This window comes from Sebastes umbrosus, unplaced genomic scaffold (assembly GCF_015220745.1).
Source record: "Sebastes umbrosus isolate fSebUmb1 unplaced genomic scaffold, fSebUmb1.pri scaffold_173_arrow_ctg1, whole genome shotgun sequence".
NCBI classification, from domain to species: domain Eukaryota; kingdom Metazoa; phylum Chordata; class Actinopteri; order Perciformes; family Sebastidae; genus Sebastes; species Sebastes umbrosus.
The window spans coordinates 15,416-33,616 of NW_023618487.1; the positions used below are offsets into that span (position 1 = coordinate 15,416).

An 18,201-nucleotide genomic window follows, 5' to 3' on the forward strand; every position below is an offset into this window, starting at 1 on the left:
CTGTAAAACACTGTTACTGTAAAACACTGCACTGTAAAACATTGCTTTATAAAACACTGCCACTCTAAAACACTGCACTGTAAAACACTGTCACTGTAAAACACTGCATTATAAAACACTGCATTATAAAACACTGCACTGTAAAACACTGTCACTGTAAAACACTGTCACTGTAAAACACTCACTGTAAAACACTGTTACTGTAAAACACTGCATTATAAAACACTGCATTATAAAGCACTGTCACTGTAAAACACTGCACTGTAAAACACAGTCACTGTAAAGCACTGCACTGTAAAACACTGCACTGTAAAACACTTACTGTAAAACACTGCATTATAAAACACTGCATTATAAAACACTGCACTATAAAACACTGCATTATAAAACACTGCACTGTAAAACACTGCATTGTAAAACACTGTCACTGTGAAACACTGTCACTGTAAAACACTGTTACTGTAAAACACTGCACTGTAAAACACTGTCACTGTAAAACTTTATACACCTGTATACACCTGTATACACCTGTATACACCTATATACACCTGTATAAACCTGTATACACCTGTATACACCTGTATACACCTGTGTATACCTGTATATACCTGTATACACCTGTATAAACCTGTATACACCTGTATAAACCTGTATACACCTGTATACACCGGTATAAACCTGTATACACCTGTATAAACCTGTATACACCTGTATAAACCTGTGTACACCTGTGTACACCTGTGTACACCTGTGTACACCTGTATAAACCTGTATACACCTGTATAAACCTGTATACACCTGTATACACCTGTATAAACCTGTATACACCTGTGTATACCTGTATATACCTGTATACACCTGTATAAACCTGTATACACCTGTATAAACCTGTATACACCTGTATACACCGGTATAAACCTGTATACACCTGTATAAACCTGTATACACCTGTATAAACCTGTATACACCTGTATAAACCTGTGTACACGTGTGTACACCTGTGTACACCTGTGTACACCTGTATAAACCTGTATACACCTGTATAAACCTGTATACACCTGTGTATACCTGTATAAACCTGTATACACTTGTATAAACCTGTATACACCTGTATAAACCTGTATACACCTGTATAAACCTGTATACACCTGTGTATACCTGTATAAACCTGTATACACTTGTATAAACCTGTATACACCTGTATAAACCTGTATACACCTGTATAAACCTGTGTAAACCTGTGTATACCTGTGTATATTCTTGTGTTTCCATGTCCAGAGACAGTTTTGATGAAAACAGACTAGTCAAACAGTTTGGTTTCATGGTTGAGAGGTTTTACGGTACTCGGTGGAGCGACTACTAGCTCCTAGCATGTATACACCTGTATATATACCTGTGTATATTCTTGTGTTTCCATGTCCAGAAAAAATGTTGATGATAACAGACGATTCAGACAGTTTGGTTTCATGGTTTAGAGGTTTTATGGTACTCCGTGGAGCGACTACTAGCTCCTAGCAACCCACAACATCACAACTCTCATCATCATCACAAAGAAAGAAAACACAGAAACATGAAGAAATATTACAACTGAACTTCTCTTTAGACACTTTAATCACTACACGTTATCTCACACCTGTGTGTTTAGAGTATAAAAACCTTCCTGTTTCAGGTGTGAACCGGCGTCGCTGTGACAGGAACCAGACGGCCACCGTGGGTCATTCACACCCTGAACTCTGTCTCACAGACTCAGTCCTCTACCCATCACGTGCTTCAGGTTAGAGATGTTAGTGCTAATGTTAGCATTAACGTTAGCTAGCTTAATCGACCAACCTTAAAAAACACGCCGTGTGATAGTAAAGAAGTTAGAAGACGTGTGTTAGACGTAGTTAGAAAGACGTGTCCAAATTATATAAACATTATTGGCTGCGTATATACCTCTACATACCTCCGTGTATACCTCTACATACCTCCGTATATACATACCTCCGTATATACCTCTACATACCACCGTATATACCTCTACATGCCTCCGTATATACCTCTACATACCACCATATATACATACCTCCGTATATACCTCTACATACCTCCGTACATATCTCTACATACCTCCGTATATACCTCTACATACCTCCGTATATACATACCTCCGTATATACCTCTACATACCTCCGTATATACCTCTACATACCTCCGTACATACCTCTACATACCTCCGTATATACATACCTCCGTATATACCTCTACATACCTCCGTACATACCTCTACATACCTCCGTATATACATACCTCCGTATATACCTCTACATACCTCCGTATATACCTCTACATACCTCCGTATATACATACCTCCGTATATACCTCTACATTCCTCCGTATATACCTCTACATACCTCCGTATATACCTCTACATACCTCTGTATATACCTCTACATACCTCCGCATATGCCTCTACATACCTCCGTATATACCTCTACATACCTCCGTATATACCTCTACATACCTCTGTATATACCTCCTGCTGCTCAGCAGTGGAGGCTGAGCACCTCTGTGGATTTTGGATGTTGTGGCCGTCTGTTTCCATGTCAACCAAGCGTGTCCGCCGGTAGAGACCAGAACCCGACCGATACTCCAGGTCTGAGACTGAGACCAGAACCTGACCGATAGTCCAGGTCTGAGACAGAGACCAGGACCCGACCGATAGTCCAGGTCTGAGACCAGAAACAGCTGATAACGATGCATTCATTGACGTCTGTTCATCACATAAACATGTTTGGCAAGAAGCTGCTGTCTGCTGGACTAGTCAATCAATCAATCAATCAATCAATCAATCAATCAGATATGAGCTGAGGTGAGCAGTGAGCAGTGGTGTGATGTATCGGTCGGGCCTGATGGCGTCTGACAGGAAGTATTAACGGGGGGGGGGGGGGGGGGGGGGGGGGGTGTAACGTTAAATCCCGTCCCAGATGTTTTATTTACAGCAGCAGGTTTTAGTTCCTCCTGATTAAAAATAAACTCTGTTCAACATATTTACACCGTATGGAAAAAATATCAACAATCACAATAATTAAATAATGACTTGTTCACTTTGAACGTGTGTGTGTGTGTGTGTGTGTGTGTGTGTGTGTGTGTGTGTGTAGTATTGTAACACGTGTACAGACGGTGTTGGAGACCTGAGTCCTGTGTGGTGGCGGGCGGGGCTCTCAGGTGGCAGCCTCAGGTGCGTCCCCGCCCTCGTCCACCTGGTTGCTCTTCCCCAGCGTCTTCAGCTTGGCGAACATCTCGCCGAACGTCTCCTTCACGCCTTTCTCCAGCAGCCAGCCGTCACTTTCACACTCCGGGTTCTCCGGGTCCTCCATCGTCTCCAGAGCCGTGGTCAGGTACTTCAACCCTGCCATGTCCGCCGACTGGCACACACACACACACACACACACACACACACACACACACACACACACACAGGGTTAGTATATATATATATATATATATATATATATATATATATCAGATATACAGTATATCACGTATATCATGTCATAGCATTATTGTGTTGTGGCTAATATGGATGTTTTGATCATGTGTCCTCCAGATCAGCAGGTCCTTCTGTGTGGAGTTATCATGTTCTCCCTATGTTAGTGTGGGTTTACTCCAGTTCTCAGGTTTCCTCTCACAGTCCAAAGACATGCAGGTTAGCGTGGGTTTACTCCGGTACTCAGGTTTCCTCCCACAGTCCAAAGACATGCAGGTTAGCGTGGGTTTACTCCGGTTCTCAGGTTTCCTCCCACAGTCCAAAGACATGCAGGTTAGTGTGGGTTTACTCCAGTACTCAGGTTTCCTCCCACAGTCCAAAGACATGCAGGTTAGTGTGGGTTTACTCCAGTTCTCAGGTTTCCTCCCACAGTCCAAAGACATGCAGGTTAGTGCAGGTTTACTCCGGTTCTCACGTTTCTTCCCACAGTCCAAAGACATGCAGGTTAGCGTGGGTTTACTCCGGGTTCTCCGGTTTCCTCCCACACGCCAAAGACATGCAGTTTAGCGTGGGTTTACTCCGGTTTCTCAGGTTTCCTCCCACAGTCCAAAGACATGCAGGTTAGCGTGGGTTTACTCCGAATTCTCAGGTTTCCTCCCACAATCCAAAGACATGCAGGTTAGCGTGGGTTTACTCTGGTTCTCAGGTTTCCTCCCACTGTCCAAAGACATGCAGGTTAGCGTGGGTTTACTCCGGGTTCTCAGGTTTCCTCCCACAGTCCAAAGACATGCAGGTTAGCGTGGGTTTACTCTGGTACTCAGGTTTCCTCCCACGGTCCAAAGACATGCAGGTTAGCGTGGGTTTACTCCGGGTTCTCAGGTTTCCTCCCACAGTCCAAAGACATGCAGGTTAGTGCGGGTTTACTCCGGTTCTCAGGTTTCCTCCCACAGACCAAAGACATGCAGGTTAGCGTGGGTTTACTCCGGGTTCTCTGGTTTCCTCCCACAGTCCAAAGACATGCAGGTTAGCGTGGGTTTACTCCAGGTTCTCAGGTTTCCTCCCACCGTCCAAAGACATGCAGGTTTGCGTGGGTTTACTCCGGTACTCAGGTTTCCTTACCGTCTAAAGACATGCAGGTTAGCGTGGGTTTACTCCGGTACTCAGGTTTCCTCCCACCGTCTAAAGACATGCAGGTTAGCGTGGGTTTACTCCGGGTTCTCAGGTTTCCTCCCACAGTCCAAAGACATGCAGGTTAGCGTGGGTTTACTCCGGGTTCTCAGGTTTCCTCCCACAGTCCAAAGACATGCAGGTTAGCGCTGGTTTACTCCGGGTTCTCAGGTTTCCTCCCACAGTCCAAAGACATGCAGGTTAGCGTGGGTTTACTCTGGTACTCAGGTTTCCTCCCACAGTCCAAGGACATGCAGGTTAGCGTGGGTTTACTCCGGGTTCTCAGGTTTCCTCCCACAGTCCAAAGACATGCAGGTTAGCGCTGGTTTACTCCGGGTTCTCAGGTTTCCTCCCACAGTCCAAAGACATGCAGGTTAGCGTGGGTTTACTCTGGTACTCAGGTTTCCTCCCACCGTCCAAAGACATGCAGGTTAGCGTGGGTTTACTCTGGTTTTCAGGTTTCCTCCCACCGTCCAAAGACATGCAGGTTAGCGCTGGTTTACTCCGGGTTCTCAGGTTTCCTCCCACAGTCCAAAGACATGCAGGTTAGCGTGGGTTTACTCTGGTACTCAGGTTTCCTCCCACCGTCCAAAGACATGCAGGTTAGCGTGGGTTTACTCCGGGTTCTCAGGTTTCCTCCCACAGTCCAAAGACATGCAGGTTAGCGCTGGTTTACTCCGGGTTCTCAGGTTTCCTCCCACAGTCCAAAGACATGCAGGTTAGCGTGGGTTTACTCTGGTACTCAGGTTTCCTCCCACCGTCCAAAGACATGCAGGTTAGCGTGGGTTTACTCTGGTTCTCAGGTTTCCTCCCACCGTCCAAAGACATGCAGGTTAGCGCTGGTTTACTCCGGGTTCTCAGGTTTCCTCCCACAGTCCAAAGACATGCAGGTTAGCGTGGGTTTACTCTGGTACTCAGGTTTCCTCCCACCGTCCACAGACATGCAGGTTAGCGTGGGTTTACTCTGGGTTCTCAGGTTTCCTCCCACAGTCCAAAGACATGCAGGTTAGCGCTGGTTTACTCCGGTTTCTCAGGTTTCCTCCCACAGTCCAAAGACATGCAGGTTAGCGTGGGTTTACTCCGAGTTCTCAGGTTTCCTCCCACAATCCAAAGACATGCAGGTTAGCGTGGGTTTACTCCGGTACTCAGGTTTCCTCCCACTGTCCAAAGACATGCAGGTTAGCGTGGGTTTACTCCGGGTTCTCAGGTTTCCTCCCACAGTCCAAAGACATGCAGGTTAGCGTGGGTTTACTCTGGTACTCAGGTTTCCTCCCACGGTCCAAAGACATGCAGGTTAGCGTGGGTTTACTCCGGGTTCTCCGGTTTCCTCCCACCATCCAAAGACATGCAGGTTAGCGTGGGTTTACTCCGGGTTCTCAGGTTTCCTCCCACAGTCCAAAGACATGCAGGTTAGTGCGGGTTTACTCCGGTTCTCAGGTTTCCTCCCACAGACCAAAGACATGCAGGTTAGCGTGGGTTTACTCCGGGTTCTCCGGTTTCCTCCCACAGTCCAAAGACATGCAGGTTAGCGTGGGTTTACTCCAGGTTCTCAAGTTTCCTCCCACCGTCCAAAGACATGCAGGTTTGCGTGGGTTTACTCCGGTACTCAGGTTTCCTTACCGTCTAAAGACATGCAGGTTAGCGTGGGTTTACTCCGGTACTCAGGTTTCCTCCCACAGTCCAAAGACATGCAGGTTAGCGTGGGTTTACTCCGGGTGTTCAGGTTTCCTCCCACAGTCCAAAGACATGCAGGTTAGCGTGGGTTTACTCCGGGTTCTCCGGTTTCCTCCCACAGTCCAAAGACATGCAGGTTAGCGTGGGTTTACTCCAGGTTCTCAAGTTTCCTCCCACCGTCCAAAGACATGCAGGTTTGCGTGGGTTTACTCCGGTACTCAGGTTTCCTTACCGTCTAAAGACATGCAGGTTAGCGTGGGTTTACTCCGGTACTCAGGTTTCCTCCCACCGTCTAAAGACATGCAGGTTAGCGTGGGTTTACTCCGGGTTCTCAGGTTTCCTCCCACAGTCCAAAGACATGCAGGTTAGCGTGGGTTTACTCCGGGTTCTCAGGTTTCCTCCCACAGTCCAAAGACATGCAGGTTAGCGCTGGTTTACTCCGGGTTCTCAGGTTTCCTCCCACAGTCCAAAGACATGCAGGTTAGCGTGGGTTTACTCTGGTACTCAGGTTTCCTCCCACCGTCCAAAGACATGCAGGTTAGCGTGGGTTTACTCCGGGTTCTCAGGTTTCCTCCCACAGTCCAAAGACATGCAGGTTAGCGCTGGTTTACTCCGGGTTCTCAGGTTTCCTCCCACAGTCCAAAGACATGCAGGTTAGCGTGGGTTTACTCTGGTTCTCAGGTTTCCTCCCACCGTCCAAAGACATGCAGGTTAGCGCTGGTTTACTCCGGGTTCTCAGGTTTCCTCCCACAGTCCAAAGACATGCAGGTTAGTGTGGGTTTACTCCGGGTTCTCAGGTTTCCTCCCACAGTCCAAAGACTGAAGGCTGCTGATTGGTCACAGACTGTGGAGGAGGTTGCTGATTGGTCACAGACCTGAGACCAGCAGCAGCAGTAAAGATGTGACTGAGTTCACCATGTTGTTGGTAAATCCGCCGCCTGGTGTAGCGATTCAGGTCGAAGCTGTTGTTTTGACCCACATCAGCTACTGTCGCTCATCTGATTTTCCCAGAATGCAACCTGCTGCTGGTGCTGCTGCAGATTAACCCCCCCAGAATAGTTCCTGATCCTCTGTGAGCCTGACCACCGCTCGGCGGCTTAGCACACCGCCGCCGAGTCAACTCCAACCGGAGAAACAATCTATTTATAGAACCACTGACACCGGGTCAGATTCTAGATCTATATATCTGAACCACTGAGCCCGGATCAGATTCTAGATCTATATATCTGAACCACTGACCCCGGGTCAGATTCTAGATCTATATATCTGAACCACTGACCCCGGGTCAGATTCTAGATCTATATATCTGAACCACTGAGCCCGGATCAGATTCTAGATCTATATATCTGAACCACTGACCCCGGGTCAGATTCTAGATCTATATATCTGAACCACTGACCCCGGATCAGATTCTAGATCTATATATCTGAACCACTGACCCCGGATCAGATTCTAGATCTATATATCTGAACCACTGACCCCGGGTCAGATTTTAGATCTAGTCTGGAGTGTGCAGCCTGCAGAGCTCCTTCAGTGCTAACGCTAATCAGTGCTAACGCTAATCAGTTATACTGTTAACCTGCATTTAAGGTTCATTTACTGTGTTTTAGTTTTTGAATCTTAAGAAGAGAACTGGTCTTGCGTCCAGCTCCAGGAGAACGTCTCAGACCTGATCAGCCCCGCCCCCCCGCCCCTCCTGTCCAACCAAACGCTCTCATTACATCATCATGATGACATCAGAGGGAGAAGTTTGGTGACAAAACAACCAGTTCTCGTAAAGAACGTTGGCGAATTCTGAAATGCTTCAGTTGAACACAGAATAAGATGCAAATACTTTACGCTCTTTTACAGAAGAAGAACAAGAACAAGAACAAGAAGAACAAGAACAAGAACAAGAACAAGAACAAGAACAAGAACAAGAAGAACAAGAACAAGAACAAGAACAAGAACAAGAACAAGAAAAAAAAGAAGAAGAACAAGAAGAACAAGAAGAAGAAGAAGAAGAAGAACAAGAACAAGAACAAGAACAAGAACAAGAAGATCAAGAACAAGAACAAGAACAAGAACAAGAAGAAAAAGAAGAAGAACAAGAAGAAGAAGAAGAAGAAGAACAAGAACAAGAACAAGAACAAGAACAATGAAGAACAAGAAGAACAAGAACAAGAACAAGAACAAGAACAAGAAGAACAAGAACAAGAACAAGAAGAAAAAGAAGAAGAACAAGAAGATCAAGAAGAACAAGAACAAGAACAAGAACAAGAACAAGAACAAGAAGAAAAAGAAGAACAAGAACAAGAAGAAGAACAAGAAGAAGAAAAATGAAGGGAAGAACCCAACAGGCGTCTCATTGGTTGATTAATTCAGTAGTCAGTATATCTTTGGCATCACTGGGCAGACATCCCATAATAACCTTTCAGCATATTGTAATTCAAGTGTTCTGAGAGAAAACTAGACTTCTGCTCCTCCTCATGGCTCTGTTTACAGGATTTAGAACATCTGGCCCGTGACGGGAGACTTTGACCAATCACAGGTCATTTCAGGAGAGAGAGCGTTCCTATTGGCTGAGATCTGGTCATGTGACCAGAACTTGGCGTTCCTTCACCAGATGTTCCAGCTAAACCGTGCACTACAAGACGATTCTGAGAACATCTGAGGAGAGGAATAGGCATTACAGTAACAGAATATTGATTCATATCTGATCAGCGCTGCCTAGTTTCACCGTTTGGTCGGAGTTTAGAGTGATTGACAGCCGGCTCTCAGAGACGGCAGCTGGACAGCAGACCTCAGATCAGCTCTGACTACTTGTTTTCCTTGGTCTGTGACATCTTGCAGATACAGTTAGGAGCACCGGAGGACACCGGAGAGACATGAGATTACCTGTTTCATGTACAACTGTCATCAGTCAGAACTCAGACCGGTTGATCAGTCAGAACTCAGACCGGTTGATCATCAGAACTCAGACCGGTTGATCAGTTAGAACTCAGACCGGTTGATCAGTTAGAACTCAGACCGGTTGATCAGTTAGAACTCAGACCGGTTGATCAGTTAGAACTCAGACCGGTTGATCATCAGAACTCAGACCGGTTGATCAGTCAGAACTCAGACCGGTTGATCAGTTAGAACTCAGACCGGTTGATCAGTTAGAACTCAGACCGGTTGATCATCAGAACTCAGACCGGTTGATCAGTCAGAACTCAGACCGGTTGATCATCAGAACTCAGACCGGTTGATCAGTCAGAACTCAGACCGGTTGATCAGTCAGAACTCAGACCGGTTGATCATCAGAACTCAGACCGGTTGATCAGTTAGAACTCAGACCGGTTGATCATCAGAACTCAGACCGGTTGATCATCAGAACTCAGACCGGTTGATCAGTTAGAACTCAGACCGGTTGATCAGTTAGAACTCAGACCGGTTGATCATCAGAACTCAGACCGGTTGATCAGTTAGAACTCAGACCGGTTGATCAGTTAGAACTCAGACCGGTTGATCAGTTAGAACTCAGACCGGTTGATCAGTTAGAACTCAGACCGGTTGATCAGTTAGAACTCAGACCGGTTGATCATCAGAACTCAGACCGGTTGATCAGTCAGAACTCAGACCGGTTGATCAGTTAGAACTCAGACCGGTTGATCATCAGAACTCAGACCGGTTGATCAGTCAGAACTCAGACCGGTTGATCATCAGAACTCAGACCGGTTGATCAGTCAGAACTCAGACCGGTTGATCAGTCAGAACTCAGACCGGTTGATCATCAGAACTCAGACCGGTTGATCAGTTAGAACTCAGACCGGTTGATCAGTCAGAACTCAGACCGGTTGATCAGTTAGAACTCAGACCGGTTGATCATCAGAACTCAGACCGGTTGATCAGTTAGAACTCAGACCGGTTGATCATCAGAACTCAGACCGATTGATCAGTTAGAACTCAGACCGGTTGATCATCAGAACTCAGACCGGTTGATCAGTTAGAACTCAGACCGGTTGATCATCAGAACTCAGACCGGTTGATCAGTTAGAACTCAGACCGGTTGATCAGTCAGAACTCAGACCGGTTGATCAGTCAGAACTCAGACCGGTTGATCAGTCAGAACTCAGACCGGTTGATCATCAGAACTCAGACCGGTTGATCATCAGAACTCAGACCGGTTGATCCGGCTGCGCTGAGGTTCCTCTCTCTAAACTCTTAAAGGAACAGTCGAACATTTCGTGGACTCTTCCTCTAAATGTCGGACTGTTCCTTTAAGAGACAGCGTGGCTCAGGCTGGATGCTGATTGGCTGAAGCGGAGCCTTACCTCCAGGATGATGGTGGCGAGGATGAGGACTCCGATGCTGTTCATCATGCTGCTGAAGTAGGAGAAGAGGGCCTCGCGGCAGCCCCGGGACCAGATGTTGAGCTCCTCGATGCGGTGGTCGTAGTCGTAGTGGGCGGAGTTATTGGTCAGGTGGTGCTGGATGCAGGGTCGAGGAGATCCGGGGTTACAGCAGCTGAATGGGACGCTGTCCATCAGGTACTTCCCCTCCACGTTACTGAGGACACGACTGAGGATGAAGACAGGCACAGTTAGTTCACTGGAATCTGGAGGGAGGTCACAGACCCCCAGACTCACTGAATCTCCTGAATCTCCTGAAGCTCCTGAAACCTCCTGAAACCTCCTGAAACCTCCTGAAACCTCCTGAAACCTCCTGAATTCCCTGAAACCTCCTGAAACCTCCTGAACCCCCTGAAACCTCCCGAAACCTCATGAAACCTCCTGAACCTCCTGAAACCTCCTGAAACTTCCTGAAACCTCCTGAACCTCCTGAAACCTCCTGAAACTTCCTGAACCTCCTGAAACCTCCTGAACCTCCTGAAACCTCCTGAAACTTCCTGAAACCTCCTGAACCTCCTGAAACCTCCTGAAACTTCCTGAACCTCCTGAAACCTCCTGAACCTCCTGAAACCTCCTGAAACTTCCTGAAACCTCCTGAACCTCCTGAAACCTCCTGAGACTTCCTGAAACCTCCTGAACCTCCTGAAACCTACCAAAACCTCTTGAAACCTCCTGAAACCTCCTGAAACCTCCTGAAACTCCCTGAAACCTCCTGAACCTCCTGAAACCTCCTGAACCTCCTGAACCTCCTAAAACCCCCTGAAACTTCCTGAAACCTCCTGAAACCTCCTCAACCTCCTGAACCCCCTGAACCTCCTGAACCTCCTGAACCCCCTGAAACCTCCTCAACCTCCTCAACCTCCTCAACCTCCTGAACCCCTGAACCTCCTGAACCCCCTGAAACCTCCTCAACCTCCTCAACCTCCTGAACTCCCTGAACCTCCTGAACCCCCTGAAACCTCCTCAACCTCCTCAACCTCCTGAACCTCCTGAACCTCCTGAACCCCCTGAAACCTCCTGAAACCTCCTGAAACCTCCTCAACCTCCTGAACCTCCTGAAACCTCCTGAACCTCCTGAACCTCCTAAAACCTCCTCAATCTCCTGAAACCTCCTGAAACCTGCTGAAACCTCCTGAACCTCCTGAAACCTCCTGAAACCTCCCGAAACCTCCCGAAACCTCCCGAAACCTCCTGAACCTCCTGAACCCCCTGAACCTCCTGAACCTCCTGAACCTCCTGAAACCTCCTGAACCTCCTGAAACCTCCTGAAACTTCCTGAAACCTCCTGAACCTCTTGAAACCCCCTTAAACCTCCTGGAACCTCCTCAACCTCCTGAACCTCCTGAACCCCCTTCCAGGTACCAGGTACCAGGTCTGTGGTTTAAGGTCTGTGCAGGCACACATCTGCAACTAAAGACCTCCAGCCACAGACCTGCAACTAAAGATCTGCACCAACAGACCCGCAATCACAGATCTGCAACTAAAGATCTTCACCCATAGATCTGCACCCGAAGACCTGCAGCCACAGATCTGCTACTAAAGATCCGCACCCACAGACCTGCAACTAAAGATGCGCAACCAAATACCTGCAACCACAGACCTGCAGCCACAGATCTGAAGCCATAGACCTGCACCCACAGATCTGCAGCCACAGACTTGCAACTACAGACCTGCAACTAAAGATCCCCACCCAAAGACCTGCAACCACAGACTTGCAGCCACAGACCTGCAACTAAAGATCCGTACCCACAGACCTGCAACTAAAGATCCGTACCCACAGACCTGCAACTAAAGATCCGCACCCATAGACCTGCAACCACAGACCTGCAGCCACAGACCTGCAACCACAGATCTGCACCCACAGACCTACAACCACAGACCGGCAGCCACACACCTGCAACCACAGACCTGCAACCATAGATCTGCAACCACAGATCTGCACCCACAGACCTGCACCCACAGACCTGCAACCACAGACCTGCAGCCACAGACCTGCTACTAAAGATCCGCGCCCACATACCTGCAGCCACAGACCTGCAGCCACAGACCTGCTACTAAAGATCCGCGCCCACAGACCTGCAGTCACAGACCTGCAACCACAGACCTGCACCTAAAGATCCGCACCCACAGACCTGCACCCGCAAATCTGCACCCACAGACCTGCAACCACAGACTTGCAGCCACAGACCTGTCACTAAAGATCCGTACCCACAGACCTGCAACCACAGACCTGCAACCACAGACCTGCAACCACAGACCTGCAGCCACAGACCTGCATCCACAGACCTGCAACCACAGACCTGCAGTCACAGACCTGCACCCACAGATCTGCACCACAGACCTGCAGCCACAGACCTGCAACCACAGATCTGTGCCACAGACCTGCAACCACAGACCTGCAGCCACAGACCTGCAACCACAGATCTGCACCACAGACCTGCAACCACAGACCTGCAGCCACAGACCTGCACCCACAGACCTGCAATCACAGACCTGCAGCCACAGACCTGCAACCACAGACCTGCAGCCACAGACCTGCAACTACAGACCTGCAACTAAAGATCCGCACCCATAGACCTGAAACCACAGACCTGCAGCCACAGACTTGCAACCACAGATCTGCACCCACAGACCTGCAACCACAGACTTGCAGCTACAGACCTGTCACTAAAGATCCGTACCCACAGACCTGCAACCACAGACCTGCAACCACAGACCTGCAGCCTCAGACCTGCATCCACAGACCTGCAACCACAGACCTGCAGCCACAGACCTGCACCCACAGATCTGCACCACAGACCTGCAGCCACAGACCTGCAACCACAGATCTGCACCACAGACCTGCAACCACAGACCTGCAGCCACAGACCTGCAACCACAGATCTGCAGCCACAGACCTGCAAACACAGACCTGCAACCACAGACCTGCAGCCACAGACCTGCAACCACAGATCTGCAGCCACAAACCTGCAGCCACAGATCTGCACCACAGACCTGCAGCCACAGACCTGCAACCACAGATCTGCACCACAGACCTGCAGCCACAGACCTGCAACCACAGACCTGCAGCCACAGATCTGCAACCACAGACCTGCAGCCACAGACCTGCAACCACAGACCTGCAGCCACAGACCTGCAACCACAGATCTGCACTACAGACCTGCAACCACAGATCTGCACTACAGACCTGCAACCACAGACCTGCAACCACAGACCTGCAGCCACAGATCTACAACCACAGACCTGCAGCCACAGATCTGCACCACAGACCTGCAGCCACAGACCTGCAACCACAGACCTGCAACCACAGACCTGCAGCCACAGATCTGCAACCACAGACCTGAAGCCACAGATCTGCACCACAGACCTGCAGCCACAGACCTGCAACTACAGACCTGCAACCACAGACCTGCAGCCACAGATCTGCAGCCACAGACCTGCAGCCACAGATCTGCAACCACAGACCTGCAGCCACAGACCTGCAACCACAGATCTGCAGCCACAGACCTGCAACCACAGATCTGCACCACAGACCTGCAGCCACAGACCTGCAACCACATACCTGCACCACAGACCTGCAGCCACAGACCTGCAACCACAGACCTGCAGCCACAGATCTGCAACCACAGACCTGCAGCCACAGATCTGCACCACAGACCTGCAGCCACAGACCTGCAACCACAGATCTGCACCACAGACCTGCAACCACAGACCTGCAGCCACAGATCTGCAACCACAGACCTGCAGCCACAGACCTGCAACCACAGACCTGCAACCACAGACCTGCAGCCACAGATCTGCACCACAGACCTGCAGCCACAGACCTGCAACCACAGACCTGCAGCCACAGACCTGCAACCACAGACCTGCAGCCACAGATCTGCAACCACAGACCTGCAGCCACAGACCTGCAACCACAGACCTGCAGCCACAGATCTGCACCACAGACCTGCAGCCACAGACCTGCAACCACAGACCTGCAGCCACAGACCTGCAACCACAGACCTGCAGCCACAGATCTGCAACCACAGACCTGCAGCCACAGACCTGCAACCACAGACCTGCAGCCACAGGCTGACGTGCTCAGCCTGTGGCTGCATGTTTTCAACGATCACGTTCTGTCAGAAAGGTGTTGGGTGTTTGTCGGGTGTTGTGGTGGGAGAATGGAGCACTCCCTCGGTGGGCTGGTTCGGTTTAACCTTGTCATGTCAGCTGGCGTGTGAGCTGCAGCGAAGGTGGAAATCAGATCCTGACAGATTATAGACTTAGAGAGGAGAAGCCGGTACATCGACCTCCTGCACGGTAACGTTTACCTCCTTAATTCCCTCATTTATCCTCCACTGACCTCGTTACCAGACCTCCCTGTTGCTCGCTGAGTTCCCAACGTTTACAGTGTGAGCTGTTGAGACTTGAATCAGGCTTCAGCAGAGAAACTGAAGACTGAAGTGAACTTTCTGGGAACATTAAAACTAAAAAGTGTTGGATGTCGTCATCAGTGAATAAATAAGTTAAATATAAAACTGTTCAATGACCAGTGAGACCTGTGGAAGCGTTCACAGATTCTAGAGCTGCAACCAAAGATTATTTCTGGATTAGCTGATTAATCGTTCGGTCTATAAAACATCAGTCTCAGTTTCTCTCTGATTAATCGTCTCGGTGTTTCAGCTCTAGCCGATCGGTGGGTGCAGCGTCGGGTCCGTGTACTCACTCTTTGACCAGGTCGTTGCTCATGTCCAGGTAGCGGTTGCTGATCCACTGCACCTCGAACCAGTCCCTGAAGTTGTTGTTGCCGCAGCAGCGGAACTCGATCTGCGTCATGTCCAGCGTCCTCTTCATGAAGCAGCGTCCCGGCGTGTCCGTGTCCTTGTAGAACTTGATGCTGTACTTCAGGCCCTCGGCTAGCGTCAGGTACACGGCGAACTGCATGAGGAAGCAGAGCAGCGCCGTCAGCAGCAGCAGCGCGTTGAAGCCGCAGCACATCAGCAGGTACGGCTTCAGCATCGGCTTCCACTTGGCGAACTTGATGGGGTCCAGAGAGTCGTGGCACACCTTTCCTCCGAAGGCGTTGACCCCGCAGGCCAACAAGCCCACCAGGATCAGCAGGTTGGGCACTAAGTGGCTCTCGTTGTTGTCCATCAGCTCGCTTCTCTTCCGCAGCTCGATCTTGAAGAAGATGCCGAGGCTGAAGAGGAGGATCCCCACGATGACCGAGAGCCAGTAGATCATCCACAGACCCTGAGCCAGCTTCACCCGCTTCTGCAGGTTGAACTTCACCGGCATGAACGGCATCTTAACCTCTCGGTGTGGTTCCGAACACTCGACTGGAATACACTAAACGTCAGGTAGCAAAGAGAAAACGCTTTCCTCTGGTGAGCACTCGAGGATCCGTCAGACTTTCAGAGTTTTAATCCGTTCCAGAAAGAAGCAGCTGAACGAGACTCGGCCAGAACTGCTGGTTTCAGACCCATAATGCCGAGCTGCGAGTCAGGACGGTCCATACCGCTGGGGGAGCCGAGGGGTCTGCCATCAGATCACAACCAAATATTCACATAAAAGCCGTCAGAAGGGCAGCGGGCTCTTTCACGCTGGTCCACAAGAAGAAAGGTGTGAATGTGAGCGAGCAGCAGATCGTCATCCTAAATCTCCGATCGGTTCTGATCCAATTAGCAGCGGATCAGCTGCTCCTCTAATCGGCCGACTTACTGCTAATTGGTTTGATGTTAAGCAGCAGCAGCAGCAGCTTCCTCCTCAGCTCAGAGTTCACTGAAGCTGACCGAAGCTCACCTCTCTCTCCTGTCTCACCTGTCTCTCCTGTCTCTCCTGTCTCACCTGTCTCTCCTGTCTCTCCTGTCTCACCTGTCTCACCTGTCTCTCCTGTCTCACCTGTCTCTCCTGTCTCACCTGTCTCTCCTCACTCACCTGTCTCACCTGTCTCTCCTCACTCACCTGTCTCACCTGTCTCACCTGTCTCTCCTGTCTCTCCTGTCTCACCGCCCTGCAGGTGGGCCTCGGAGACAGGAAGTAGAAGAACTCACTCAGCAAACAAAAGAACTACAAAGTTCTTGGAACGAGGCTGACGGACGCTGCGCTGTTTAAGGGATGTGTGCACGGTGTGTCCCGGCGGTGTGCTGGCGTGTCCCGGACATGAGACTCTGAGAACTAATCAATCAAACAGAAACATGAACTGTTTTCAAAGTTTTTATTGGTTTTGTTATTCTTATACAATATTGTACATTTACTCATTTATACAAGAATTCACATATTAACAAGTCTGATGTGATAAATGGCGGCGATGGCGGCGACATGCGGTGAACACCGGTGTTAATCTGAAAATCTTTTTATTCAAACGGCAAAAAAAGTCAGCAGGATCTTTGAAACAATAGTTTAAAGAAAATAATAAATAAATAAATAAATGAATGAAGGTTTCTATGTTTCTGTCACGTTTCAGCACAAACTCATAAAAAACAACTCATTTTAACAGGAAGTGACATCACAGCGCTCCAAAACAAACACATGAACTACAAAGCCTCTTTAAAGGAGCAGCGTGAAACATCCAGAAGATCACTGACACCTCTCTGAGCGCAGCGCCAAACCTCAACGTAGAAACGCTCATTATTATTATACTATAATATAATATATTATTATTATTATTATACTTTAATATAATATATTATTATTATTATACTATAATATAATTATTATTATTATTATTATTATTATACTATAATATAATATATTATTATTATTATACTATAATATAATATATTATTATTATATTATAATATAATTATTATTATTATTATACTATAATATAATATATTATTATTATTATTATACTATAATATCATATATTATTATTATTATACTATAATATAATATATTATTATACTTTAATATAATATATTATTATTATTATTATACTATAATATAATATAATTATTATTATAATATAATATAATATATTATTATTATTATTATACTTTAATATAATATATTATTATTATTATACTATAATATAATTATTATTATTATACTATAATATAATATATTATTATTATAATATAATATATTATTATTATTATACTATAATATAATATATTATTATTATTATACTATAATATATTATTATTATTATTATTATACTATAATATAATATATTATTATTATTATACTATAATATAATATATTATTATTATTATTATACTTTAATATAATATATTATTATTATTATTATACTTTAATATAATATATTATTATTATTATACTATAATATAATTTATTATTATTATTACTATTATTATACTATAATATAATATATTATTATTATTATTATTATTATACTATAATATAATTATTATTATTATACTATAATATAATATATTATTATTATTATTATTATTATTATACTATAATATTATTATTATTATTATACTATAATATATTATTATTATTATTATACTATAATATAATTATTATTATTATACTATAATATAATATATTATTATTATTATTATACTA

The 18,201-nt window shown here is 46.8% G+C and overlaps 1 protein-coding gene and 1 long non-coding RNA gene across 2 annotated transcripts; both read right to left on the bottom strand.

Annotated features, from left to right (window-relative positions):
- Positions 1 to 1,462: 1,462 nt before the first annotated feature.
- On the bottom strand, positions 1,463 to 16,585 carry LOC119484363 (peripherin-2-like). Its single transcript, XM_037763156.1, has 3 exons — positions 15,392 to 16,585; positions 10,606 to 10,852; positions 1,463 to 3,407 (listed from the first exon to the last, which is right to left on the bottom strand). Exons 1-3 carry the CDS (start codon positions 15,970 to 15,972, stop codon positions 3,204 to 3,206), a joined length of 1,032 nt encoding a protein of 343 aa, XP_037619084.1. The 5' UTR covers positions 15,973 to 16,585; the 3' UTR covers positions 1,463 to 3,203.
- Positions 16,586 to 16,867: 282 nt separating this feature from the next.
- Positions 16,868 to 17,351, bottom strand: LOC119484365. Its single transcript, XR_005205974.1, has 2 exons — positions 17,291 to 17,351; positions 16,868 to 17,254 (listed from the first exon to the last, which is right to left on the bottom strand). It is a non-coding gene; the product is annotated as an uncharacterized LOC119484365 (long non-coding RNA).
- Positions 17,352 to 18,201: the final 850 nt, after the last annotated feature.